This window comes from Mesoplodon bidens (assembly GCF_964165515.1).
Source record: "Mesoplodon bidens genome assembly, chromosome: 11".
NCBI lineage: Eukaryota > Metazoa > Chordata > Mammalia > Artiodactyla > Ziphiidae > Mesoplodon > Mesoplodon bidens.
Window position 1 is genome coordinate 46134948 of NC_138167.1, and position 27918 is coordinate 46162865.

The 27918-nt window shown below is 39.9% G+C and overlaps 1 protein-coding gene across 5 annotated transcripts in view; it reads right to left on the reverse strand.

Moving 5' to 3' along the window:
• DIP2B (disco interacting protein 2 homolog B) overlaps positions 1-27918 on the reverse strand; it is a 239528-nt gene that overhangs the window by 22814 nt on the left and 188796 nt on the right. For all 5 annotated transcript variants that reach the window (XM_081249860.1, XM_081249858.1, XM_081249859.1 and 2 more), the window contains 12 exons: positions 27300-27364; positions 25144-25237; positions 24553-24672; positions 22978-23092; positions 22035-22174; positions 21248-21384; positions 17948-18028; positions 15266-15393; positions 13428-13542; positions 9149-9350; positions 2972-3081; positions 2754-2834 (listed from right to left, as the gene is read on the reverse strand). In XM_081249860.1, the coding sequence (XP_081105986.1) occupies positions 2754-2834; positions 2972-3081; positions 9149-9350; positions 13428-13542; positions 15266-15393; positions 17948-18028; positions 21248-21384; positions 22035-22174; positions 22978-23092; positions 24553-24672; positions 25144-25237; positions 27300-27364 (1388 nt within the window). The remainder of the gene's footprint in view (positions 1-2753; positions 2835-2971; positions 3082-9148; positions 9351-13427; positions 13543-15265; positions 15394-17947; positions 18029-21247; positions 21385-22034; positions 22175-22977; positions 23093-24552; positions 24673-25143; positions 25238-27299; positions 27365-27918) is intronic.

The following is a 27918-nucleotide window of genomic DNA, read 5'->3' on the forward strand; positions in this document are numbered from 1 at the left end:
TCTCTCAACATTCTATTAAGCATCATCTAGCCTCTCGTGCTTAGGTGTATAGTTCATTTGTTTTTGTTGCTGCACAGTATTTAACTGCATGAACATACCACAATTTATTCATCCATTCGACTGCTGATGGACAATTCATTCTAATACATATATCCTGGTGCATAAATATATGAGTTTTGGCCAGGTATAGCCCTAGAAATGGAATTGCTGGGTCATTGGGTATGCCTACCTTCAACTTTACCAGATAAAACCAAACTGTTATTTGTCTATATAGTGCCAATACCACACTGTTTTAATTATTGTAACTTAACTTTTAAAAACTCATGATAAAAACAAGTCTACTGAGCTGTTTCTTTTAAAAATAACTTTTAAATTTCATTAATATAAAGTAGTACAAGTTCAATATAGAAAATTTGGAAAATATAGATTAGTAAATATGAGATGTAACCACTATTAACTTTTGCTGTATATTTTCCTGGTTTTTAACAAATGAGTATGTATTATATATAAATTCACATGCAACATTAAAAAAAAAAGGTATCATACTATATTATGCCAGAGGCTGTATAGCATTGGCTAAGAATGTGGGCTCTGAAGCTAGTTTGGGTTCAAATGAAGGAGCTCATTTCCTAGTCCTACCACTTAGGGCCCTGTGACCTCGGGCAAATGATTTTATGTCTCTATGCCTCCGTTCCCCTAACCTTAAAATGAACTATGAAATGGAAAGCACCCAGGACAGGGTCTTCAGTAAGTACTCAGTTATTATTAAAATTTTATATCCTACTTTTCCTACTTCCACATTATGACTATTTTCTGGGTCATCAACTATTCTATAACATTATTTTCAATGACTGCATAGTATTTCATGTTTATATGCCATAATTTATTTAGTCAATTGTCTATTGTTGGACATTAAGGTTATAACACTAAAAGGAATATTCCTTTGGCTAAAATCAGGGTTAAATTCATAAGGCCATTTCTTACAATAGCTCTCTTTTTGGTCCTTGGTACGGCAGTAAACTAAACTTCAGTAAGAAGCATTTTCTGGGCATAAGGGAACAATGTTGTATGGTTCCTAAGCTTTCTGGTGGCCTAGGCTAATCCAAGGTAAAATGTTAGAATATGCAGAACAACAGATGGACTACATGTCCTTTAGTCATCCATATATATTATTTCTCTACGCAAGAAGCAAATTTCAACTTACGTTCACTAACAAATAGATCTGAAGTATGATTTGACAAGGCCATAAGTTTAACTGTAGCCAAGCTTGGGAGTGGAGTGGGGAACAAGCTGGATTGACATCTTCTTACTGAAATGGAAGGACCCTAATCAATCCATGGGCTTGAAGAGAAGCCCACTTCACGCAGAGGTGGAGCAAGGAAGTCCCAAAGTTTTCTACCATAGAGGAATGGTTCTTGAGATTTTTAACTGACTTTTCACTAGGATGCACAGCATATTCCTCTCAGGTTCTATCACTGCATAAATTCTCAAAGCTGTGTATGTGTGTGGTGTGTGTGTGTGTGTGTGTGTGTGAGAGAGAGAGAGAGAGAGAGAGAGAGAGAGAGAAAGACTATCAGAATCCAGGACCTGGGGCAGAAGGGGGCCATCTGGGTAAGTCCCCTAAGGGGACTCCAGGCCCTCCAGTCTTCCCCCTGCTGGTGACAAATATTATTCTATGCTGTGATCACAGTACTTTCAGCTTTGGACTCAGCCATTAAAACAAACAAATCTCGGGCTTCCCTGGTGGCGCAGTGGTTGAGAGTCCGCCTGCCAATGCAGGGGACATGGGTTCATGCCCCGGTGCGGGAAGATCCCACATGCTGTGGAGCAGCTGGGCCCGTGAGCCATGGCCGCTGAGCCTGTGCGTCTGGAGCCTGTGCTCCGCAACGGGAGAGGCCACAACAGTGAGAGGCCCGCGTACCGCAAAACAAAAAAAAACAAAAAAAACAAAAAAAACACAAAAAAAACAAATCTCAACAGACTCCCATGGAATGCATAACTTAAAAAATACAATATTCTGGCGAACCATCCATTAGAAAGCAATAGTTAAACATACTCTTGAATAATTTTCAATTTGCTTTTTATGTTAGCAATAAATAATTTCAGTATGTACTAGAAACAACTTGTTTTTAAAATGCTGATCTAAAGTCATTTTATTTCTGGTGGAAATCAAAGAATTAAAAGTCAAACTGGGGGCCTCCCTGGTGGCGCAGTGGTTGAGAGTCCGCCTGCCGATGCAGGGGATACGGGTTCGTGCCCCGGTCCGGGAGGATCCCATATGCCGCGGAGCAGCTGGGCCCGTGAGCCATGGCCGCTGAGCCTGCGCATCCGGAGCCTGTGCTCCGCAACGGGAGAGGCCACAACAGTGAGAGGCCCACGTACCGCAAAAAAAAAAAAAAAAAAAAAAAAAAAAAAAAAAAGTCAAACTGGGTTAAAAATTACATTGACACAATGCAGTCTGTCTATCTGTAGATTATGTAATTACATGGTTGTCCTACGGTTCCTATCAGAACTGAATAAAGACAAGTTGATTGTGACAAAAAAGAGACAGTATTGAATAACACTCCAGGAGGTCTCACTTCAACCTTGAAATAGCTGTACAATTTATCCTCATATATCAAAACAAGGAGAAAGCAACAACTCCTTCCTCTGAGTTGGCAATAGAACTTTTCCGATGAAAGAAAGAGATCAAGAGTGCCTAAGATACTCTCACAATAGCCAGCTGATTAGACATACAATTGCATTTTTAATACCTTGGCATTTAACAGCATGAAGAGTACGTGGTCAGGAGTTGCCTGGGCTCGCCACTGTAAAATCTCCGCCAGAAATTGGTGCTGAAGTCATAAAGCAGAAAGAAGAATCATGGTCAGCAACTTTGAAAAAGCTGGACAATGCATCTGCCATCTGTTACCTGAAGCGTAGGTTCTGTCCTTGACTTGTTTGTAAATATCAACACTTCTGGAACACTTACCTTCTTCACTAAATCATTCTCTTCAATTTGCCCAAGATCCCTTCCTGCAGCTTGTGCTATGCGTTTTCCTGCAACCAGATTCCCAACCATCACAGAAGCAGGGCCTACGCCTGTAAGTAAAAGCAAAAATCAGCTCTCTGGAGATGGCGATTCAAGCTACGTACCACCCTCACGCCAGCCCCAAGCATTTCCAGACTGACCAAAGCTGGTTCAGACGTTCATTTAACCAATACTGACTGAGCACCCTCCTAGGCACTGGGACAAAGTAGCAAACAAGACATACAGCTTGTATTCTAGTGGGGAAAGGCAACCAATAAACACACACACAAATAATGTCAGGTAGCAGGAAGTGCTGGAAAGAAGAAAATAGGACCACAGGAGAGACACGGATCGGGGGGTGGAGGGAAGTTTTCACTCCGAGGAGGTGACAGTTGGCTGCATTGGTTCCTACTGACACATTTCATCTGTTCCAGTCACGGATAAAACCCTAACAGGGGGCTTAACAGTAACAGATATCTGGTCTGAAAAGAAATCTGCCATCTATGAGGACTGAGAGGGAGTTCATCAGGAAAATCAGAAGGGCTTTATTTTAAGTGAGCAATGAAATCCAGATTGTAGGACATTCTACTAGACAACTGGCCTGGATTCTTCAAAAAGGTCCGTGTCTTGAAGACACAACAGATTTGGGAGCTTTCAAGTTAAAGGACATGACAGCCAAAAGCAATGTGTGACTTTAGATACTGGATTAAAAAAAAAATCAGCTACTATAATAAACAGGTGGAGAAATATGAACATAGATTGTGTATTATTAAATGATAGCATTATATTAACGCTAACTTTCTTTTTTTTTTTTTTTTTTTTTTTCTTTTTTTTTTGCGGTACGCGGGCCTCTCACTGTTGTGGCCTCTCCCGTTGCGGAGCACAGGCTCCGGATGCGCAGGCTCAGCGGCCATGGCTCACGGGCCCAGCCGCTCCGCGGCATATGGGATCCTCCCAGACCGGGGCACGAACCTGTGTCCCCTGCATCGGCAGGCGGACTCTCAACCACTGCGCCACCAGGGAGGCCCAACGCTAACTTTCTTAATAGGATAATGGCATTGTGGCTGATGAGGAAACTTTTAGGAGAATGTTATTGTTCTCTAGAGATACACTGCTGAAATATTTGGAGGTGAAGTGTCATGATGTCTGCAATTTCCTTTCAAAGAATTCAGTTAAAAAAAAAGTTAACAGTTGATGAATCTAGGGGAAGGTATATGGGTGTTCATTACAGTTTTCTTTCAACTTTTCCAGAGGCCTGCCACTTGGGGAAAAAAAAGTGAAAACTCTCCCTTTCTCAAGATAAAAAAGGAAAACTCTCCCTTTCTCAATAATGCTAGGGCTTTGTATGCCTTTCCTGATGGTCACTTAAAGATTAGATTCCAACGTATGAAACTAAGAAGACGGCTAAAACATAACAAAATTTATTGCCAGCTGAGTTTTGAATAATGCTGATGCTATGCTTTGATTAATATTAAATAACGTTTATTGCCAAAATCTGTTGATTATGAATGTACTGAAATAGCTGGAACAAAATCACTTAAATCATGGAATCACTTTTAAATATGTGGGGAAGTTGGGTAAAGAGTATAAGGCAATTCTTTTACTATTTGGCAACTTTTTTGTAAGTGAAATTACTTCAAAATGAAAAGTTAAAGAAAAATTTTAAACTAAAAAAAACCCCACACCCTAAGGGTAAAGAACTCCAATACGCTGCTAAACAGTTTTCATCTACAAAGTGTATGTCCACTGAAATTTTAAGTATTGGGTGGCCAAAAGGTTCGTTTGGTTTTTTCCGTAAGATGGCTCTAGTAGTGCTTAGCTGTCTTTAACTTCATTCGAAACAATTTTGTTACTGTATTATGGCAGCTGTCATATCAGTGTGCATTTTAAAAAAACTTATCAAAATTGGTGAATTTTTGTGTAGCCATTTTAATATTGAAGATAGAAGGAAAAAAAGCAACATTTTCGGCATATAATGCTTTATTATTTCAAAAAAGGTAAAAACGCAACTGAAACGCATAGAAAGATTTGTGCAGTGTATGAAGAAGGTGCTGTGACTGATCGAACATGTCAAAAGTGGTTTGCAAAGTTTAGTGCTGGAGATTTCTCGCTGGACGATGCTCCACGGTTGAGTAAACCAGTTGAAGTTGATAGCGATCAAATCGAATCATTAATTGAGAACAATCCATATTATACCACGCGGGAGATAGCTAACATACTCAAAATATCCAAATCAATTGCTGAAAATCATTTGCACCAGCTTGGTTACGTTAATTGCTTTGATGTTTGTGTTCCACATAAGTTAAGCAAAAAAAACCCTTCTTGACCGTATTTCTGCTCACGATTCTCTACTGAAATGTCATGAAAACGTTCCGTTTTTAAAACAAATCGTGACAGGAGATGAAAAGTGGATACTGTACAATAATGTGGAACAGAAGAGATTGTGGGGCAAGCGAAATGAACCAACACCAACCACACTACAGGCTAGTCTTCATCCAAAGGTGTATATAGTGGGATTGGAAGGGAGTCCTCTATTATGAGCTCCTTCTGGAAAATCAAATGACTAATTCCACCAAGTACTGCTTCCAATTTGACCAGCTGAAAGCAGCACTTGACGAAAAGTGGAATTAGTCAGAAAACGCATCATCTTCCATCAGGATAACGCAAGAATACATGTTTCTTTGATGACCAGGCAAAAACTGTTACAGCTTGGCTGGGAAGTTCTGATTCACCCGCTGTATTCACCAGACATTGCACCTTCAGATTTCCATTTATTTCGGTCTTAACAAAATTCTCTCAATGGAAAAAGATTCAATTCCCTGGAAGACTGTAAAAGGCACCTGGAACCATTCTTTGCTCAAAAAGAAAAAGGTTTGGGAAGATAGAATTATGAAGTTGCCTGGAAAATGGCAGAAGGTACTGGAACAAAATGGTGAATATGCTGTTCAATAAAGTTCTTGGTGAAAATGAAAAATGTCTTTTATTTTTACTTAAAAACTGAAGGAACATTTTGGCCAATCCAATACAATATGCAAAATTCTTTCCCAAGAGACTGCATAATACGTTAACAGATATATTATGTTGGAGACAGCCTTTTTTATACAGACAGGACTCAGACTATATATGACTGTGTAAGTTGCCCATTCCTGGACTCACACTGTAAAGTTAATAAAGGTGTGACATTTTAAAAAGTGAATTTTTCAGAGTAATTTAAAATGACAAAAATAATTCAGCAGTAATTTCTTGAGGTCCTTCTGTGTGCATTTCTTGAAACTATGAGTCAAAGAGTGAAAAACTACTGAAAGCAATAACATCTAGGAGGCTAATGGCTGATACTGTGCTGTACCTGTAATATGTCTTCTTATTTCCTCCACAAAATTCTGTAAATTTCCAGTGGCAAAGACTGCTAGTCATTAAGCCCTATTCTCCTCTTTTTCCTTAAAAAACGCAACCCCCAGTTTTTAGCTGGGCAAATGCCTGGAATAAAGACTATATTCTTTAGTGTGGGAGAAAAATAGGTAAGAGTAAGTAATATGTGCGATTTCTAGAAAATATGTTTAAAGGGGAAGGGTATTCCCTTCTTTGTCTTTTTCTCCCACCTGCTAGCTGGAATGTAGAACTGATGGCTGGAGGTCAGGAGCTTAAATGAACCCTGAGGCAGTATGCTAAGGCTGGCTGTGGCAGATTGTTTTATTTTCTTACTAGTCTTCCTTGCTGTGATTACATGAGAGGAGTATATATCTCTCTGCTCCATTGACTTTGGGCATGGTCCGACTTGTTTTGGACAATAAAATGTTAGGAAACATGAAGCAAACAGAAGCTTTAAGTATGCTTGTATGGTTTGGCTTGCTTCTTGCTTTTGCCATCTGCCTTGAGGAAAATATGGCACAGGTAGCTGCTGGTCCCATGATGAGGAGACACATGGAACAGGCCTGAACCCAACCTACAGCCTGGAGCCAAGCCAAGGCCAGCTGATCCCAGCCAGGTTCAGCAGATCCACATTCCATGAGTGAAAAATAAATGCTTCTTACTTTAAACCACTGAGTTTTAGGATTATTTGTTATGCAGCACATCTATAACAATAGTTAACTGATAACAATGCCAGCGCAGTAAGATGGGAAGCTGGACCAACAGTGACTGAGGGTTCCTAGCCAGTTCCATGCTAGCCTTGGACTGCCTAGCTCTGGATTTCTTTCACCTGAGAAAGAAAAAACGTGTCTCTTGTTTAAGCAGCCGTTATGTTCTTCTGAAACGTGCAGCCAAAACCAGTCCTAACACATTCCCATTCTTTACATGATAGCTTAACAGACATCTCAATGAGATTTTTGTCACTGGGCTATCTTAACACCGTTTCTATCTTCCTTTTCCTCTCCTTTCCTTTTTTACTTCATTCCCAACCATCTCCATGCTCCTGTATTCTTCTTAAACCCCATCCTCTCATGCTATCCCCACATCATGTCTGCTCCACCTATGCCACAATTTTCAAGTTGCTTTGGTCTGACCCATACGCATTCCACTAAGATTTTAGCAGACCATCACAACAGACAGCAAAAACACAGAATCCAAACCTAATGCTTTCATCAGAGGGCTAATGCCTATGAGGGCTTAGGAATAAACCTTTTATACAAGTTTCATCATTTAGTAGAACTGGGTGAAATCTGGCTAGCAAAGGCAATGTTTTAAGCAACTACTATGTCTCTGAGTTGCATCCTTTAAGCATCTACTGAAATGAAAGCTTTCTTAAAGGAATTCTAGATTAAATGCTATTTAAAATAGGATTTTACTCATATGACGAATGTAGGACTTCAGTATAACAGAATACGAGATGGAGAAGGATTTGTATGTTTTACATATCCATCAGACACTTAGGCAGGAAATATGAAGATACTTATTTCTTGATTAGTACAGACTTGATTCTAACTGCCCCTTTAGAATATCAGCCTCCATAAACTCTCATTTCCACTAGCAGAAACTGATAAATATCATATATACTTTAGCTCTATACACACTGATACTAAGATAAGGTTACTTGGCGAGTTGACAATAACATCTATATAACCAAATGTGACAAGATCTTCAGCCACCAGACCACTGAAGTAATAACTACTGCAAAGCAGAGATTAACACTGTAATATCCTAATAAAAATATCCTAGAGAGTCAGAGGCTTACCTTTTATTTTATTATTGTATATCATATTTATCTTTCAGCAAAAGCGGTCTTAATGGAAATATAATTAAATGCCATACTTCCCTTTGACTTCCTAATCTTCCCACTGTGTGTATGTGTGTGTGAGTGTATGTGGTAGCAGTGGGAACTGTAAAGGCCAGATTTTGGCTCTCATGTGTTTCCAGGCATACAAGAAACTGGGAGGCTCTCATTAACTTCTCAATTAAAATGAAAAAGCATCAATAAAACTTAACGACTTCATGTTGGATTGAACAGATATTTTAACATGACTGACCATCAATCACTTACTCCTGCCTTTAGTCTCCTACTCATTAGCCCTACAACCTAGGTTTGTTCAGAAATTAGGCAAAATGGTAAAATTGACTATTTGGTTTTTCCCTTGTTTCATATGGCAATTCACATACTTCTATTTGCATCTTGAATTCATAGGAATATGGCAAATGCAAAACATGCTATTTATCTCACCTCTGTCACTAACCAGCTATATGACTTTGGGCACAATTCTTAACTTTTCTGAACTCTACTTTCCACAGCTGAGGGCAAAGCTCTAGGATCATATTTGTAAAATGTATAGCTAATATTTGGCTTTTAGTAAGCCTCAATAAATACCAGCTGTTCTTATTATCAGAACCTTCCCTTACAGGACTTGCTTTATTCTCCCTCCACCAGTGGGATTCTGATCACCTTGACCCCATACCTTACACGCAGGGAAAATGGAGGCACTCTACTGAGAAGTACTCAGAAGACTGAGCCAACAGCAAACCTGGAAAAGCGATCTTACAAAATCTCACTCCTTCCTGTTTTTGGTCAGCTGATCCTATTCTCATGTTACTTACTAATCTTTGTAACTTTGTAATCTTTCCAACTCCAGAGAAAAAAATCATGCAGAGAGAATTCAGCTTCTTCAAGTTACAGTTTTAATGTCATGCCTTCAAAGCCAGCATTCTTACCTGGTTGCTTTTGCCGGGGTTTTGGCAAATTGGTCACGCATGTATGTGGGCACATGAGGATATTACAAGGATGTAGCGACCCCTCCAGAAAGAGCTGTTTCGTCTGAGATATGTGGATCCCTCCCAGTGGAGTTTTGGGCAGAGTATTGGCAGGCACCAGAGCAAGACAATAAACTCCCACTTGATGAATGCTATCGATTGCCTAGAAAAATACAAACAAAAAAAACACTCAGAGATTAATTTTACAACATTTGACATCCTCCTAACACAATGCATTATTCTACTCTAAAGTTTTTCGTGTTTTATTTTATTTTTGGCTGCTTGGGTCTTCGTTGCTGTGCGCGGGCTTGCTCTAGTTTTGGCGAGCGGGGGCTACTCTTTGTTGCGGTGCGCGGGCTTCTCACTGCGGTGGCTTCTCCTGTTGCAGAGCACGGGCTCTAGGCGCGAGGGCTTCAGTAGTTGTGGCTCGCGGGCTCTAGAGCACAGGCTCAGTTGCTCCGCGGCATGTGGGATCTTCCTGGACTAGGGCTCGAACCCGTGTCCCCTGCTTTAGCAGGCGGATTCTTAACCACCGTGCCACCAGGGAAGCCCTAGAGTTTTTCTTTCTCTCTCCATTCTAGGTCTAGAATGTGGTAGATTATTAGGATCCCATACATCTAAAGGTACCTAATCCTTCCAGTGATGGCAGAGTGGTGAGGTATTGGCCAACCCAGTACAATCTAAATGGACAGAGGTGGATACTGATTTGCAAGCCTCAGTATGTTCTTTTTTTTTTAATTAATTAATTTATTTTTGGCTGTGTTGGGTCTTCGTTTCTGTGCGAGGGCTTTCTCCAGTTGCGGCGAGCGGGGGCCACTCTTCATCGCGGTGCACGGGCCTCTCACTGTCGCAGCCTCTCCCGTTGCGGAGCACAAGCTCCAGATGAGCAGGCTCAGTAGTTGTGGCTCACGGGCCTAGCTGCTCCGTGGCATGTGGGATCTTCCTGGACTGGGGCATGAACCTGTGTCCCCTGCACTGGCAGGCAGATTCCTAACCACTGCGCCACCAGGGAAGCCCAGTATGTTCTCTCTTGGTTGATAATGTCCAAAACCTAGAAATTTGTTTCGGTTCTTTTAATATTTTAGCTGTCCAACATAGCTCAATTAAACAGAGGCAAAGTATTTTTATTTTTATTTTTTTTTTAATTTTTAAATTTTATTTATTTATTTTTAAATAAATTTATTTATTTCATTTATTTAATTTTGGCTGCACTGGGTCTTCGTTGCTGCGTGCGGGCTTTCTCTAGTTGCAGCGAGCGGGGGCTACTCTTCGTTGCGGTGCACGGGCTCCTCATTGCAGTGGCTTGTCGCGGAGCATGGGCTCTAGGCGCACAGGCTTCAGTAATTGTGGCACGCAGGCTCAGTAGTTGTGGCACACGGGCTTAGCTGCTCCGTGGCATGTGGGATCTTCCCGGACCAGGGCTTGAACCCATGTCCCCCGCATTGGCAGGTGGATTCTTAACCACTGTGCCACCAGGGAAGTCCCAGTATTTTTATTATGAACAAAACAGAAGCTCTGTAAGTAAGCCCTTGCTTAAGTGGTTCACCAGGTTACTAGGCATCCCCTTTGCAAAACATCCAGGTGAGGCCCACCACACACCGAGTCCTGGAGGCCAACAGCTCCCTCGGCGCACCCGTTCCAAGCCACGCACCTGTGCGCTCACTGAGTGTGAGCTGTGCCTGCTTCTATACCTTTTACAGCTGCTGTTCTTATTACTGTGCTCATATAGTTAACTATTATATCCACTGATAAAATATGAATGCAAAATAGGGAGAGATATGCTTTTGAAAGACTCATTAGAGGTGAACTCCTACTGTTGATAGGAATGGGCAAGTTAACTCTAAAAGGTAAGTTTCTTTTCAAATACTCACGTTCTAGTCTAACTTAAAGGAAATGAAACCAGAAACCAAAGACAATGCTTTTGGATGTAGTTTATGGAAGTAAGCTGACCTGGAACTCAAACTGGTGTAACTCACACTCACACACCTCTGCATCAAATAAAGGCATGCTTGTTATGTTTTGTGTTAAAATTTAATACTTGAAGAATTTCTCATTGTTATGGTTTCTGCTTCAATCACCTTTGAAAACTAACTGACCAACTATCAATACCATTTCTAAACATGCCAGTTGAGAGGGTTCTTTTGTACTACCCACAAATCTTACTGAAAAGGAGATCCAGCCTGAGAAGACGAATGGACCAAGAGTCATAAAAGACAGACAGGCCTTTTATTAAAATGACTTAAAAGGGCAGAGGAATAAACTTGAAAAGCATATTCTTCAGACTAATCCACTAACCAACAGAGATAACTAGGAAATGGGAAGGCTGTAAGAGTTTCTAAGTCTTGGGTATCTTAGAATATACAGGAAGTTAGCAAATGTATCATGTGTAGCCTGGATTCCTCACTGAAAATACGCCACCTGGTAAGTCATCCACTGATAATGTTCCTTAGAAGGTGTTGAGTTAGGTGTCTAGTTTATATCATACACAGGCCTGGAATTAAACAACCTCTGGGCTCTAACCTACCAGAACATATGGAGTTCTTAATTTTCTACTATGAATCCAAGTACCCCCAGCAGAGAAGCTACATATAAGATAATGCCTTCTTATTTCACACCCAAATCAGACCCCAAATGACTTTAACACAAATTTGGATTAGTAAATTAGCACTGAATTTAATTCCTATAGTTGCTTTCCAGGGAAAAATAACAACCTGGGAAATTTGCTTCCTGTAACTGGAAAAAATACATAATTCACCACAGGATTCTCCCACTATCCCCCAAAGTTCTTTCTGAATGAAATAAGCAGTGTGTTTGAAAATATGAACAGTAGGAACAAATTCCCTTTGCAGGTCTGATTATTAACCGTCTTTCAGAGATCACCCAGTCCCACTTTCTTCACAGTTTTTTCTATCTAGTCCATCTTCAGTATTCTCTTTCCTTTCTCTGATTTTGCACTATCAACAGCCTATGCTATACCAACTGATAATTCGGAATCACAGACCCTGCAGACAGGAAGGATCTTAAAAGCCATCTAGTGCTATCACACATCTCATGCTTACAACAGTTCTACAACATTACTACCAACTGGCAGTAAATAAATCCAGATGCCCCAAGCAGACAAGTTATAGACATTGGGAACAATCCCAATACATGTAAGTTGAATGGTAAGGACAGTCCATGCTTTCTCTGGACCATCCGTTTATCCAACAAATATTTGCTGAGCCTGCTCTGACGATGTGCTGAGCTATCTGGCTCTGGACTGACAGGAACAAGAGAGAGTAACTCTTGACTTTCACGGGTCTTCTGTTATAGTGGATATAGAAAACAAGAAATACAAAGACACTTATATGCTGATAAATACTAAGCAGAAAATAGAAAAGGGTGAGGGGACAGAGTGAAAGGGAATGTTATTTAAGATAGAGCGGGCCTCCCTAAACTCCTTATTGGAGATATGCTTATGATTATTCTTTTTTATATTGATAATAATCACCATCATCTTTTACTGAAGGCAGGCACTAAATATTTCAATTCATTATCTAATTACCATCAATTAACCTTCCAATAGCTCTGTAACATAGATAATTTTATCCCCACTTTACAGATAAGAAAATAAACTCAGTGAGGTTAAGTAAGCTGCCTAAAGGCACTTATGTGGTAGGGAGTGGAGCTGGGATTCAAAGTATGATTCTAAATGAATACTAGGCTCTCTTCACCATTCTAGCCTGCTCCCCTAGAAACATTTCCCTTATACTGAGCCCATATCTTTCTCCTTCCCTAGTGGTTTACTTCACCTAGATCTCTAACTCCACAGTAAAGCTCCTTCAAAGTAAGAACAGCAGTTCATATTGGATTCCTCACACTCTAGGCACCACTTGTAGCATGCAGTAAGACCACAGCTGTTGACATGGAGACTGATTAGGTCAAAGATGTGTTCCACATTTGGACAGTTAAAATGTTCATGGGTAGTTAACACTCAGGCACAAAAGAGTGAAAGAACTTGCTGAGGCAAGTCAAATTCAATTGTTTTTGGCAACCTGAGCAGAAAAATACTTTGTGGTACACAAGGAGGTGTGGTATTATCTGCTTTTGCTAACAGTAGCTAGAATATTTGAGTAGCTACTGGCAGGGAAAAAAAACAAGGAAACATAACGGGTCCACTGAAGAAAATGCTTCAGCCGTGGCTTCTGCTGCCTTTGACAGCAAAGTCAACCTCCCCGACAGACACCCCAGGTGCACTCACCTGTAGCACACGGCTCATCCACTGGAAACTATCTTCCTCGGAAGCGTCAGGTCTTTGTTCCGCAACCACCACGATGCGCTCATCATAAAATACAGACACAGAAAACACAGCAATTCTAAGAGAGACAGATCAAACACATCAGAACTCCCTTCACAACCAGTCCTATTTGCTTTGCTCAGTTGGAATTACAGAGAGGAGACATCCCCACCGCACTGCCCAGGAAGTAGTTTAGAGAAGAAAACGTCACAATAATTACCATCAAAACGAGGACTCAAAAAACGTGTACTAAGCGCCACTGTCGTGAATATTGGGACGTAGCGATAAATAAGCTGAAGTCCCTGTCTTTGTGGAGCTTGCGTGTCAGAGACAGAACAATCACGTCGCGCTATACACCGGGGGACCGAGGCAGGGCGGGGGCGGAGCAGTGTGTGGGTCGGGGGGTGGGGGGTGGGGGGCGGGCAGCGCCTCCCTGAGGAGCGGACATTGGAGCAGAGACCTGAATGAGGTGAGGACGCGAGCCGCGCGGAGATCTGGAGGAAGAGGTTTCCGGGCAGAAGGAACGGAAAGCGAAAAGGTTCTGAGGTAGGAACGAGCTTGGCAGGTTTGAGGAACAGCAAGAAGGCCAGTGTGCCTGGAGCAGGGTGGTGAAGCAGAGAGTGGTGGGGAGAGGTCAGACCCGCCCAGGTGGTCACCGAGGACCTGGAGGCGGGGGGAGGGGGATGCTCTGAGTGAGGTCTCGGCTCAAACGTCCCCCTGCTAGTGAGGCATTCCCAGACTCCCCGTATAACCCGCAGGCACCACCACCCCGTGTGTCCTTCCTGCACAGCACTCATCACCAGCTCACGTAGTATCTGTTTCCCTATGTGGTTACCTGCTCTTCCCCCAATGAGAATGTGAGTTCCCACGGGCAGAGACATGGCCTGTGTTGTTCACTGCCACACCCTGAGCATCCAGCACAGTGGCACACGGTTGGCACCCAATAAACGCTTGCTGAATGAATGTATGAAATAATGGGAAGGCACTGGAGGGCTGAGAATGCCAGCAAGCCTGACCACCTCCTTTCCTTCTTTCCTTTCATCCACACGTATTTAATGAACACCTACTGCATGCCAGGGGCTGTGCTGAGTGCCGGGGATGTGACCGTGTCCAAAGACAGAAGGTCCAGTACCCCATGGAGTTTACATCTGACAGGAAGCCACACCATTACAAAAAACTATACATTTCAGGAACTGGTTCTCTAGTGGTTTAATTTTTCTACTGCTTCAAAAACTAAGGGACACCAGGATTGCTTTAAAGACATATAACCATGACTGAAAACTACTAAACAGGACATCAATTACTCAAATATATGCCAAATATCCTTTCTTGAGTTAATAAGCAAAGAAAAGAGGATATCTAATTGACTTCATCCATGGAATTTGAAATTAGCACTTATGTACTATGTCAATCTCTACATTAAAATGGTAATAATTTAGAGTCAAGTAAGAGAACAATTCTCAGATGTAAACTCCTACAGAGTAGCATCTATCTCAATTAGACTGAATGGGGCAACTTCTGTATTGAAGGCATGTAGGAAGTTCAGTGTTTCAGAAATCTCCTCAGTCTTCAGGATACAACAAACAGTAGTAATTAAAAACTGAAATACAGGATATGGTTACAGCCCCTCAATTACAGCCAAAGAACCAGACATTTTAAGATAAATATTCAGCCTGGTTTCTGCTACACTTAATCAAAAACAACCTAATCTAGAGCATCTACAGAATACAACTCAAATCACCCTACAGAGGTATCTTTAGATTCCACCGGAAGTGCTAACCTTTGAACTCTGTACTACTCACCTTCCTCTATAAACAGTCTTTATTGATTCGACAGCCAATCCAGTAGCAACAATGTCATCAGCATTATGTCTTCGACCACTAACCATCAGTAACCCATCCATTTTTCCAACCACGAAAACCAAGCTGCCCTGAAAGGTAACAATGATTTACATAATTTAAATAGCAAAACAGACATTTCACTTCCTGCCTTGAAATAAATCTCATAAAAACTGTAGGAAAGAAAATATCATATTTTATGGATTCTAAAAAAGTGTTTCACATCTCGACATCTCAGAATCAGTGGCATCTTACAATTAATGCGGTCTTAATAGTATATAAGAAGGGAATCCATTCATATTCATTCTTTTAACAATAATTTATTTATTTATTTATTAATTTTTGACTGCACTGGGTCTTTGTTGCTGTTCGCGGGCTTTTCTGTAGTTGCGCGAGCGGGGGCTACTCTTCGTTGCAGTGTGCAGGCTTCTCACTGGGGTGGCTTCTCTTGTTGCGGAGCATGGGCTCTAGGCGTACAGGCTTCAGTAGTTGAGGCACGCAGGCTCAGTAGTTGTGGCTCGTGGGCCCCAGAGCGCAGGCTCAGTAATTGTGGTTCATGGGCTTAGTTGCTCCGCGGCATGTGGGATGTTCCCGGACCAGGGCTCAAACCCGTGTCTCCTGCATTGGCAGGCAGATTCTTAACCACTGCGCCACCAGGGAAGCCCCACATTCATTCTTAGGGAGGAATTTTATTTTATTTTTTTTGCCGCACTGCAAGGCATGTTGGGATCCTAGTTCCCTGACCAGGGATCAAACCTGTGCCCCTTGCAGTGGAAGTGTGGAGTCTTAACCACTGCACCACCAGGGAAGTCCCAGGGAGGAATTTTATAAGAAAGCAACTAGGATGCCAAATGAGCACAGTTCATTTTCCCAGCCATGATTATGTATTAGTTCATTTTCTGTACTTATTCATGGGATGGATGCAGAGGAGAAAATTGTTAGACCATTTAACACTGGAATTAGGAAGAGAGTAAAACAGTTTTAATGTGAGAAGGAATGTCTCAGACTTATAAGGGTAACGTTTCCATCCGGTAATATTATAAATAAGTTAATAAAGAAAGGTCTAAGGAATTGTAGGAGCCTCTCCTTTCCAAAAAAATAACAGAGATGCAGGAAAGTCTGCTGTCAATGTCCTCAAAGCATCACTGTATAAATAATTCTATTATTTATTATTTCATATAATTTTTGTCAATAATTTTCCCAGACCCATTTGCAATAAATTAACTTTTCCCATTCATCATAGAATTCCTAAATTTTTGGACCATTTACATATATTGAATTACCTAGTAGTCATCTCCATTTGAATGTCACTAATTGATTTACTAAGCACAATGTAGTGCCATACACTGACTAGGCCATACACTGAGTAGGCTTTGTAAGTAAGACATAATCTCTAGTCTCAAGAAGCTACTACTGGCCCATCCTTCTGTCATCCCGGAAGACAGAAGAAAATCAGCCATTTTCAACACAGTCTGAAAAGTCCTACGGTGGAAGTGAATAAAGAGAACAAGACAGTCACTGCTAGTCCTCCAACATCTATTTTTCCATTTCTTTCACAGTAGTAGAATTTCTAGCTGGGCATGGCTGACCAAAATAAAGCCTGCATTTCAGCCTCCCTTGCAGCTATGTGTGGCCAGGTGACTAGTTCAGAACAACGAGATATAAGTAGAAGTGTTGCTCAGCAGCTTCAGGGAATTTCTCTTAAGAGACAGTAGGGCTACACCCTTTCTTCCGTCTTGTTTCCTGGAATGCAGATGTGATGGCTGGAGGGCCATCTTGGACCTCAATAGTGGAGTGGAAGCTAAAAGGAGCAGGGTCTCTGAGAATTTCTTGGTGCTGAGTGAAGAAGTCAAGACAGTAGGTGTAGATGTCTCTTTCTAGGAGAGTGATTCTCTTAGAGGTATGTCCTCAGCCCCACCGTCACCCATAAATGGTGGGGAAGAAATAAAATAAAATTAGATCTTTTCTTATAGAACTTGAACTGTTATGAGGAGAAAAAAGAGAGGGTAAGGAGGTAATCAAGAGATGGAGGGAGGTATGTGGGCTCAACTATGATAATGAAGGTCTATTACTTACAAAATAAAATCCTAACTTCCCATTATGTCATGCAAAGCCCTTCATGCTCTGCCTCTCTGCCTTCCTCACCGGCTCATGAAACTAACTGTGAGCCCTTTGAGAACAGGTTTTGTATCCTAATTGTCTCTGTAAACCCAATGCCTGTAAATACCACCTGCTGAAAAACAAATTGTTTTCATTCAGAGAATTTACTGTTACACCTGGTGTAGTACTGATAATCTGTATGAAAATGATTTGTACACTATTATGGTTTCCCTTTGCTATTGAAGGTAACTTTTTCAGCACTCTTCTAACTTACTGAAATATATTAATCAAATCAATGCAACACAGGAAGAATAAGTGAAAAGAGTTTCGAAAATAAAAGATAATGTCTTAGTTTGAAGCAATAAAATGAATTTGGGTAACTGGAGCAATAAACATTACTCATTTTATGACATTTTTACAGGAACTGCTCTAAATATAAGTTAAGAGGCCCTGTAATACTCTTGGACTAATAAGAATTTGTTCTGTGAACTAAAGTACAAATATTTGGATCAGATGCACCAAAACAAATATGAAAGTGTCACTTACTGGCCCTACAAACCCCAGTAATCCTGACCGGATGAATGGTACATCCCCAACAGGAGAGCCTGCGGAATTCACTGGAATCACCTAAAAGACGGAAGAAAGTGAAAATGTTAGCTTAAAAAAAAAAGTACTTGATTTTTAAAAAGTCTTAAAAAAAAAAAGAATTTAAAACAGTAATACATGCTTGTTGAAAACTAAAATTATAAAAAATAGTGAATCCAGTAATCCCACCTGCTTAAGACATACAAATATTTATAATTTGTTGTTTACCTCTCCGGACTTTTTTAGATTCACATATTAACATATTAAGAATTTTTTTAAGGGATCATATTATATATACTATTTTGTAACTTGCCTTTTCATATATTATATGTGTTTCGTATAGTATATGTATTTTGGATACCTTTACAAGTTGGTAAGAGTCAATCTAGCTCTCTTTGTACAAGAGTTCTATAATATACCATCACATGGGGGAATGAGATAACATAGCCCTTGGAGTCAGATGTAAGTTCAATGTCTGTCTTTGCCACTTACTAGTAATGTGGGCCTTGGGAAGGTTCCTGCATTTCTCTATACCTTGGTTTCTTTAGCCATAAAATGGAACTCTCAATGCCTATCACAGGCTTAGGGTAAAGATCAAGGGAATATAAACAGATTTGTAGATGCAAGCACAGTGCCTGGCCTAGAGTCGGTACTCAGGAAACCATCAGAATCAGCACTATTAGAATGTAACCAGTCCTTCTGGCTAGGTAGGTCATTCTAATTTTTCACTATTACGAACAGTGCTTTACTGAATACTGCTGTACATATTTCTGTGCATTTGTACAAAAGGCATGAGTCTTTTCAATTTTAACAGGCTGTCCTACAAAATTATTATAGCAATTTACACTCCACCAATACCGTATTAGAATGTTTTTCCCATACTCTGGCTAATATTACATGTTATCAATTTTTCTAAACTTTGCCAATCTGGTAGGCAAAAAAAGAAATCCCACTGTTATTTTAGTTGAATTTATTTATTACTAACATGGATGAATTTCTTTTCCCTTGTTTACCGGCCATTTGTATTTCTTTTGTGAATAGCCTAGTCATGTCTCCTGTCTATTATTTCTATCTGATTGGATTTTTCCCTTTAATTTTTAAGATTTCTTTTTTTACACAGGGAACAACTATAACAAGAGCTAACATTTATAAAATGGTTATCATGTGCCAGGCATGGGTGTAAATACAGTTAATTCTCAAGAAAACCCTATGAAACAGAATTAATATTTTCATTTTACAGATGAGAAAGGCACAGAGAGTTTCATTCGCCTCATATCAAATAGCTAGTAAGAGATGACAATGGAAAATTAGCTCTTTGCATTCGTATGTGTTGCAAAGTTTTTCTTACCAGAAGCTTTTTTTTTTTTTTTTTTCTGGCTGCACCACACGGCTTCTGAGATCTTAGTTCCCCAACCAGGGAATGAACCTGGGCCCTCAGCAGTGAAAGCAAGGAGTCCTAACCACTGGACCGCCAGGGAATTCCCTACCAGTAGCTTATTTTTTAAATACACTTTTATTTTCTAAGCAGCCATTTTTAGATCTTTTGTTCTAGTGAAGTGTTAACCACATTGAAAAATTCTCTCAGGGTTTAAATATAACAATCCAGTAAGAAAAATATTAGAAACTTTAATTTGCAAAACCAGTGCAAGAGTTTTCTTCTCCTTTTTTGGTTAGTATTATTACTGTACTTCACTGTCATTAAATTTATCCTGCAGATTTCAAAATTTCTTCATCACTATGGACCTAGCAGCTTAGTAACAAATCTGAGAATTTTAGCTAGGCACTTGCCCTCCCAGGGGAGGCAACGTAATAAAATATTATTAGTATCTTCAAACACTGCTTGAAGATCTTATTTATATAAGGAAAATGCAATGAAGAAAAACTCAGATATTGGAAACATACGTAGTCCAAGCACTTAAAAGAGAAATAAGGTGAGATTTAAATTAGTAAAATGTATAAAAACTCAGCAGAGATAATTAGTCACCTGTGAAAGTAAACCAAGAGAATGGCAGTAAACATGTGCTTTAAGAGTTTATGAATTGGTCACAACTTTTGAAGGTAGGCCAAGAATGTAGTAGGGATAGTGACAGTGATGGTGGTGGTGGTGGTGATGATGATGATGATGATGGTGGTGGTAATAATAGACATTTAATAATATATATTATGCCATTTTAGGCTGTATAAACATAGATGATGGAGCCTTTTTCAGCCACCACATCACACCACACATATAGATAACACTCTCCTGCCATTTACATCTATTATTACATAATTACATGCACTGATTTTCAAATGGGATGGTAGACAGATGTGCCCTGCCATACTGAGACTGAGAACCACTAGTCTAGGTTATAGAAAAGGGAAGCACAAAGACTGAAAATTGGCAGTGGTCATATAAGCCCTGTCTAGTGTGAAGGGGACGTGGCCCATAAACTGCAGTTCTCTTTTCCCTGAAAGGTACCCTGAGGCAGGTTAATCCCAATTAGGAAATACCGACAATTAATTATGCCTGTTCTGAGTTCCAGGCTCACCAGGCAAACCTTTCATTACAATTTGGCTTCACATGCAGAACTGCCTGCAGAAAAACGACGTGCTACTTCCACTGAAGTATGAGCTGTTTGAGTTTTATGTATTTTCCTGATGTACCACAAGCATGGGGAATAGTGCCAGACATGCAGAAGGTGCTCAATAAATATTTCTCTCACTGAAAGACTGAATAACGGCAACAATCTGCCCCTGTGACAAGCCAGGTTTTCGTTTTTCATTAGGAAGCTGGCATTCTGGTTTACATTAGTCTTTACAAGTGTGGCTAACTTGAGTCTACTCTTCAGAGATGGATCCATTCTCACTGCACTCTCAGAATTAAATTTTGGGTCTTACAATGCTCAAACCATGGCACATTCACCAGGGTGAATTTCTGTGAGGCCTCTTGCTCTTTATATATGTAAGAGATAAACAAGGGCACTTCCTGTGTGCCAGGTACTGGTCTAAGTGCTCCATAAACATTAACTCATTTAGTTCTCACAACATTCCTATGGTAGATACTATCATTACTCACATATAAAAAGAAGGAAATTGGGGCACAGAGAGGTTAAGCAGCTCAACTAGTGCATGGCAGTCAGGGCTGGACCTCAGGCAGTCTACCTCTGGAGCACACACTCCCAACAGCTACACTGTGCTATTTCCCATCAGCCAGCTCAGCTGCCCTAGTGACACTGACCTCATGCAACACATTCCCCATGAAACTTCAACGTCATGTACCTCAAATGTATTTTTTGTCACACCAGCAAGCCCAAAGTACATCATGCCTCCTGTTCTGGAGCTGACACAGATTTCTCCAATTTCATCTGTTTTGCAGAGCTGGGGAGGTCCATCGGGTCTCACAATACACATCATCCCTAGGGTACAGAAAGTATAGTCAAGGGACAGTCTGGAAAACCTTCGAAAAAACAGTCTCATCCTTATGAACCCACGAAAGTTTTGCATTCACTGAGTGGCATTAAGTAAGAATACCAAACAGGAATGTTAAAAACAGACCTGATGCTACATAGGTATATCTAAAATTTCCACCTTTCACCCCTGATAATAAAGAATTTTTTAAATTCAGCAAATAAAACATACAATAGATGCAGACCGAAGCTTTTAAAGACAGTGACTTATTAAAAATGACTGCAAAGTCCAAAGAAACAGGTTAAATTAATTTACCCTTACACAGATCAAATTCAAACACACGGGAAGCAATGTACTCTTAACTTTCTGCCAGCCTATCGTCTTGGCAATTACAGTGAAAACCAGACAACTTTAGTATCACTCAGTACTTAGCTTTCCATGTGAACAACTGTAACTGAAACATTCACAATGAAAGCATCCAATTTCTGCCAGAAATAAGTATGATTAGAATCACCTAACTCTTAGAGAGGCTTTGAGAAATTAAGTGACTTAGTACTAAAGTTTGGATTCCTGGTTTTGGATCTCATATTTTATTAGGCTCCACTATCTCTAAAGACGAATCTTCATGAAACACCAAATGGTGCTCCTGAGAACTCACCCCCGGGCATTACATGTCCCACATCCTGAACCGTCAGTGCTGAGTTTTTATCTTCAGTATTGACCCGTATTACCCCATAGCTCAATCCATTCATGGAGAGAATGGCTCTTCCCGGCAAAGGGGCCCCTGGGACTCCAGGCCTGAAAACAAAATAAACTCATGAAATTTGGCAAATGAAATGACACTAAGAGAAAAGTATGAACATGTAGGAAAGGAAATTTCCTCTGGCTACCACACACACAAAAATCCACATTTTTCTCTACCCAAAACATGCCAAATTAATCTAATTTACATGTGCAAAGCATGGTGAACTTTCATTCAGATGGAAAAAGTAAATTTTCATCAGTTGTTAAGAATATACTGGCTTGCAAGGGGGAGGGGGAGGGAGCAGGATGGACTGGGAGTTTGGGGTTGGTAGATGCAAACTATTACATTTCGAATGGATAAACAACAAGGTCCTACTGTATAAAATAAAAAAGAAGGTATATATGTGTATAACCAAGTCACTTTGCTGTACAGCACAGACTGGCAGAACACTAAATCAACTCTACTTCAATTAAAAAATAAATACATAAAAGGAATATACTGGCTTGGGTGTACTCTCTATATAGGTACTTTGCATATATAAGCTACAATCAAGAACAGTCTATTTGTAGTCTAAGATGCTAACTAAGGATTCCGAAGGGCAAAACAAGACAGAAAAAGAACTAATTCACAAATACGAGATGATAATAACTAAAGTAAAATTTCAGTTTACCAGTTACACTTAGGGCAAGAGTGGGAAAAATAAATGAGATGCTTCAAACTGCTTTACAAAGTCATTTTCACTTTCAGGATTATGAAGCAGAAAATTAGATCACACCCTTTGTCATCACCTGGTCAATTCCGCACATTTGATCAAAGTTGTAACATACATCAAGAGCACCAACACTGTGAATGATACCTGCGGATTGCGACAGTCATGGCTTCGGCAGAAGTAGCACATGGACAGATGGCCTCAGGTTTCAGACCATGGCTTTGGAACAGACTCAGGAAGGCATCACAGGATGACACAGACCCTGAGAAGTTGAAACAGATCAACTTGAAAGCTGAACATACGATTTTCATTATTGCAGGAAACTGGTAAAGAATAGAAAGCTGACACATCTGTACACCATCAATTCCATGCAAATATTTTACTGTGCCTGTGAAATGGTTGATAGGTTTCAAGGACAAACAAATGCTCATCTAGCCCATGAAAGGTCAGTGACACTATTGAAAGTTACAACTTAAAATAAGGCTGCTCCTACCAAACTGCCCAATCAATAGCAGAGATGCACTGCAGGCAACAGGTAGCCAGTTTGGAAGCAAGCAACTCTTCCTGAAGTAACTACTGCAGTTTAGCCAGTGCATTACTAATACTCTGGCTTAGTTCCATCCTGTTCATGTATTCTCTGACTTGTTTCTTACTAAGGTCAGTCCCAGGTCTGTGTTTTATACCAAGATGATCATTGTGACTACTGACAAAAATCCACTGATGACAAAGAACATAGTAGTATCTAATGCTTTACTTGATTCTACCATGTGGAGGCTCAAGATGTTTATGCTTGTCAGGAAAAGCAGGCAACACAGTAAGATCTCTAAAAGCTTTTGCAAACTCCTTAGATTTGGTGACAGGCAATTTACATAAAGTCCAGACACTTGGCTATATCAAGTTACCTTCTCATAGCTCTTTTTAGTTACATGATAGAGAAAGGACCTAAATGAGTGAGCATGGAGTGGTTTTAAAAGCTTACAGATCCATCAAATGATGAATGACTATATAAAATGTAGTATATCTATACAATAGAATATTATATGGCAATATAAAGAAATAAAGTACAGACACAGGCTACAACATGGAGGGACCTTGAAAACATGCTAAGTGAAAGGAGCCAGTCACAAAGGACCACATATAGCATGACTACATTTATGTGAAATTTCCAGAATAGATAAACATATAGAGACAGGGAGTAGATTAGCAGTTGCCTAGGGCTAGGGGACAGAGGATGGGAAATGGGGAGTGACTACTAATGGGTATGGGGTTTCTTTTGGGGATGATGATGTTCCAAATTCAGGTCAATGGTGATAGTTGTATAACTCTGTGAATATACTGAAACCATTGAACTGTACTTTATTTTTAAAAAATTTTTAAAAGATTTTTTCTGATGTGGACCATTTTTAAAGTCTTTATTGAATTTGCTACAATATTGCTTCTGTTGTTTTATGTTTTAGTTTTTTGGCCAGGAGGCATGTGGGATCTTAGCTCCCCGACCAGGGATTGAACCCACACCCCTGCATTGGAAGGCAAAGTCTTAACCACTGGACCACCAGGGAAGTCCCCCATTGAAGGGTACTTTAAATGGGCAAGTTTTATGGTATGTGAATTATCTCTCAATACAGATATTAAAAAAAAAAAAAAAGCTTACAGAAAGGGGATGAAAACCTCAGACTACCAAAGGAAAGGATATTCCCAGATTGACACTCTAGAAATACTCACAGGGGTTAGCCCCGTCAGTGACAATCAACATGCGGAGGGAGCTCAAGCTCACGTCTCTCTGGTCCCGATGCGCCATCATAGCCCAGTGCAAGTCTCGGCACTTTACTAAAGCAACCTTGGCTATAAATGCAAAAGAGATAAAGTCAATACACACATGTTAAATTTGGTAGATATTAGTATATTATAATAAAAACATTTTTACTTATTTTAGGAATCACGATTTTCACTTAGACAAAAATAAAAAAGGTTTCAAAGAAATTGTTCCAGGTGCTCTGAGGCAGCAGCGACTGACTGGACGCACGACTGCCTTTTGCTCACTGTGACCTGCAGGCAGGCCTTGTATCCTAGCCAAGGAAGCTTCGAACACCAAAGCACCCAATAAATCTAATTCAGGGCCCAGATTCAGGCACAATTCTTAAGAATGGACATCAACTGAGATGAACTAGACAACATATCTAATTGTTTAATAACCAAACTCTAAAATCTGTCAAGGCACCAAGGCATAGAATTATGTCTCTAGAAGAGCAACTTGAAAATCCCTGAAATTGCAAACAGTCACATAATCAAAGCTTAGATGCTGTGTGTAAGTACCTTTGTGGGCATGTACTCTCTGGACCCAAGAGAGAGGGCAAGTCTTCATAACAGAGTAGGGTACACTAATTGTATGCATCTTATTCATTACATTCTGAAAAGCAAAGAAAGATAAAAAGTAATCAATACCTAATACATACTTAGCATTTTAAAACTGAACTGATATTTTGTTAACAATTTTAACCATACAATACTCAAACACATGCTCTTTGAAAAAAATTGAAAATATTAACTATAAGGTTGAAGCCTCTTTTGCTACCTATTCTCAAACCTGGTTCCCTTCTTTCCTCCTCAGAAATCATCATTGTTATGAATCTGCCATGGATCCTTCCAGTCTTTTCCCCATGTATTTACATATATATTCATCCCCAGAGAAACATAAACATAGTTTTAACATAAAAGGCATCATACTATACATATATCTACAACTTGCTTTTTTTTCACTTAAATTGTTCTAGAACTAAATCTATGTACATCAGTATAAGAGATCTATACAATTTTTTTTTGACCTGCTGCATAGTATTCTATAGTATGACTGTACCACAATTTATTTGGGCATTTCCCTATTATTGACAATTTTTTTTTGCAATTACAAACAATGTTTCAAGGAACATATTTATACTAATTTACCTGGCACATGTGTAAGCATTTCTCTAGGGTAGGTACAGAAAACTTGTACTGCTGAGTCATAGGATGTGTGCTTTTACCGCTGAACAGATAACTGCCAAACTGCTCTCCAACCCTCTAAGTGCTTTCATCATGTTTATGCTTGCCACATGCCACAAAGGGCTGGGTCTTAAAACGCAAGAAATCAACGTTTCACTGTCGCTTACCGGAGGTCCTGCCCAGACCTGTTAGGTGTTTGAGTAGATAAAGCTGAGTAACCTGAGGGGGTCATGCAATTTGGTGTCTCTCCTGCCACCCAAACCGAACATACCCAGGAGCCCCTGTCCCCAAAGAGACCCAGCCTGAGAGTAGTTAAGTCTTGGTACTTAGACTAGCCATTTTGTTCACCACCCAAGTGGCCCAAAGATACCAAAGCACCACTGTAAACCTCTTTTTCCTCCCTCCCCCAAGTTTCTAGCTATGGATTTCAGGGAAAGAATGGTGTGTGTAACTAATTCTTCACACATGTCCCTATCTTGCTCTGTGTATCAGAGAGAGAAGATTCCCTCTAACTCCTCACAAGGGTTTCTTAACCGCGGATTAAAAAAACAAAATGGGAAGGACTTTAGAAAAGAGCTAGAAAGCATGTATGCTCAAGGAATAAGGGTTTTGTGGGGTTTTTTTTTTTTACTAGTTTGAGGGGTCCTGGGAGAAAAGGGAAACCGCTCCTCTTCCCCATGCTTCATTTCCTACTCTTTCTCTGACTCCTGCAATGTGTGACGAGATACTCTCAAAGGTTCTTTCAACTGTAGGATACTGTACCTCTTCTCTCTCCCCTCCTAACCAGCATGCTCCATATGTAGCTTTTCCCACTTGAAATGTCCCCCCCTTCTACTTCCACCCCCCAAGTATCTCTGTATGGCTACATCTTACCCATTTTTTCGTCCAATTCAACTGTCACCTCTTCCATAAAAATTGAGGCCACAGCTGGGAGGAAGTCGCCTTTTTCTAACTCCCTTAGGATGGTACCTGTTCGTCTATTATGGAAAGCAGTCTCATCTACCTTGTTATTCTATTCTTTCATTGCAGCATGAACTCATTCAAGACATTTTGTTCAATGGAAAGGTTAGATATTATTAAACACAGTTGCAAAGTTCCAGATATATTTAAGTAATCTTTTCTTTAGAAAAGAGAAGAGGTGACTCACAGTTTTTTGAAAATTATAAACAAACATATAGCCATTTGTACAAATTTTTAAGCTTCGAGTCATCATAGCAGATATTTAAAAGATTTTTGATCCTAAGTTCTCCTACATACTATTATGTGAAAGGTATGCCCAACCACACAATGAAGAAAAAACAGAATTACATTCTCCTTTAAAAAAATTACCATTCGTATTGCAAAATCAAATTCCCCTGGAAAATACCACTGATCTTTTAGGGGCTTAAATTTCAAACAAGCACTGAGTGATGCTGTGGTTACATAGCACACACAGTGACCTGAATCATAAGCACAATTTACACTAAAGGCCTTGATTCTGTGTAGCTTACCGCAAACATGCCATGCCACAGCCCAGCATCCTTCTTAAAGTCTAAAACATTTACTACTGTTTCCCCTAAAATAGAAAAAAATAGGAAAAAACACAAGGAAATCATCTTTAGTGTTAAGTTGCAAAATTATGTCACTTGCCTCTATTAAACAACTGATTTGGTACTTTTAAAGAAACCACTAAAAGTTCTCAGGGTCTTCTAATTACTTGAGGGTCCCCTCAAATTGGCTGGGGGACTGATCACAGGGTGACGTGGTCACAGAAGAAACAATGAGTTTGGAATTCCTTGACTTTGGCACTGTCTTCGAGATAATTTTTTCCTAATTATATAAGGAACACATGTTTGTTTTAGAAACTTTGGAAGTTTCACAAGCATATGTAAAAAATTACACTTCCTAGAGAAAACGAAAAATGTTGGTGTATGTATATATCTATATATTATATCTACATACATGCACATATAATTCTAAGCTTATATACTTATAATGCTTATATAGAGATAGATACTTGACTAACAAAATTGGCACTGTATCTAATTTGTTTCCACTTAATGATATACTGAAACAATCTTTAATATTCAAGAACATGAGTTTTAATACCTCAGCGTATAACCCATTGTA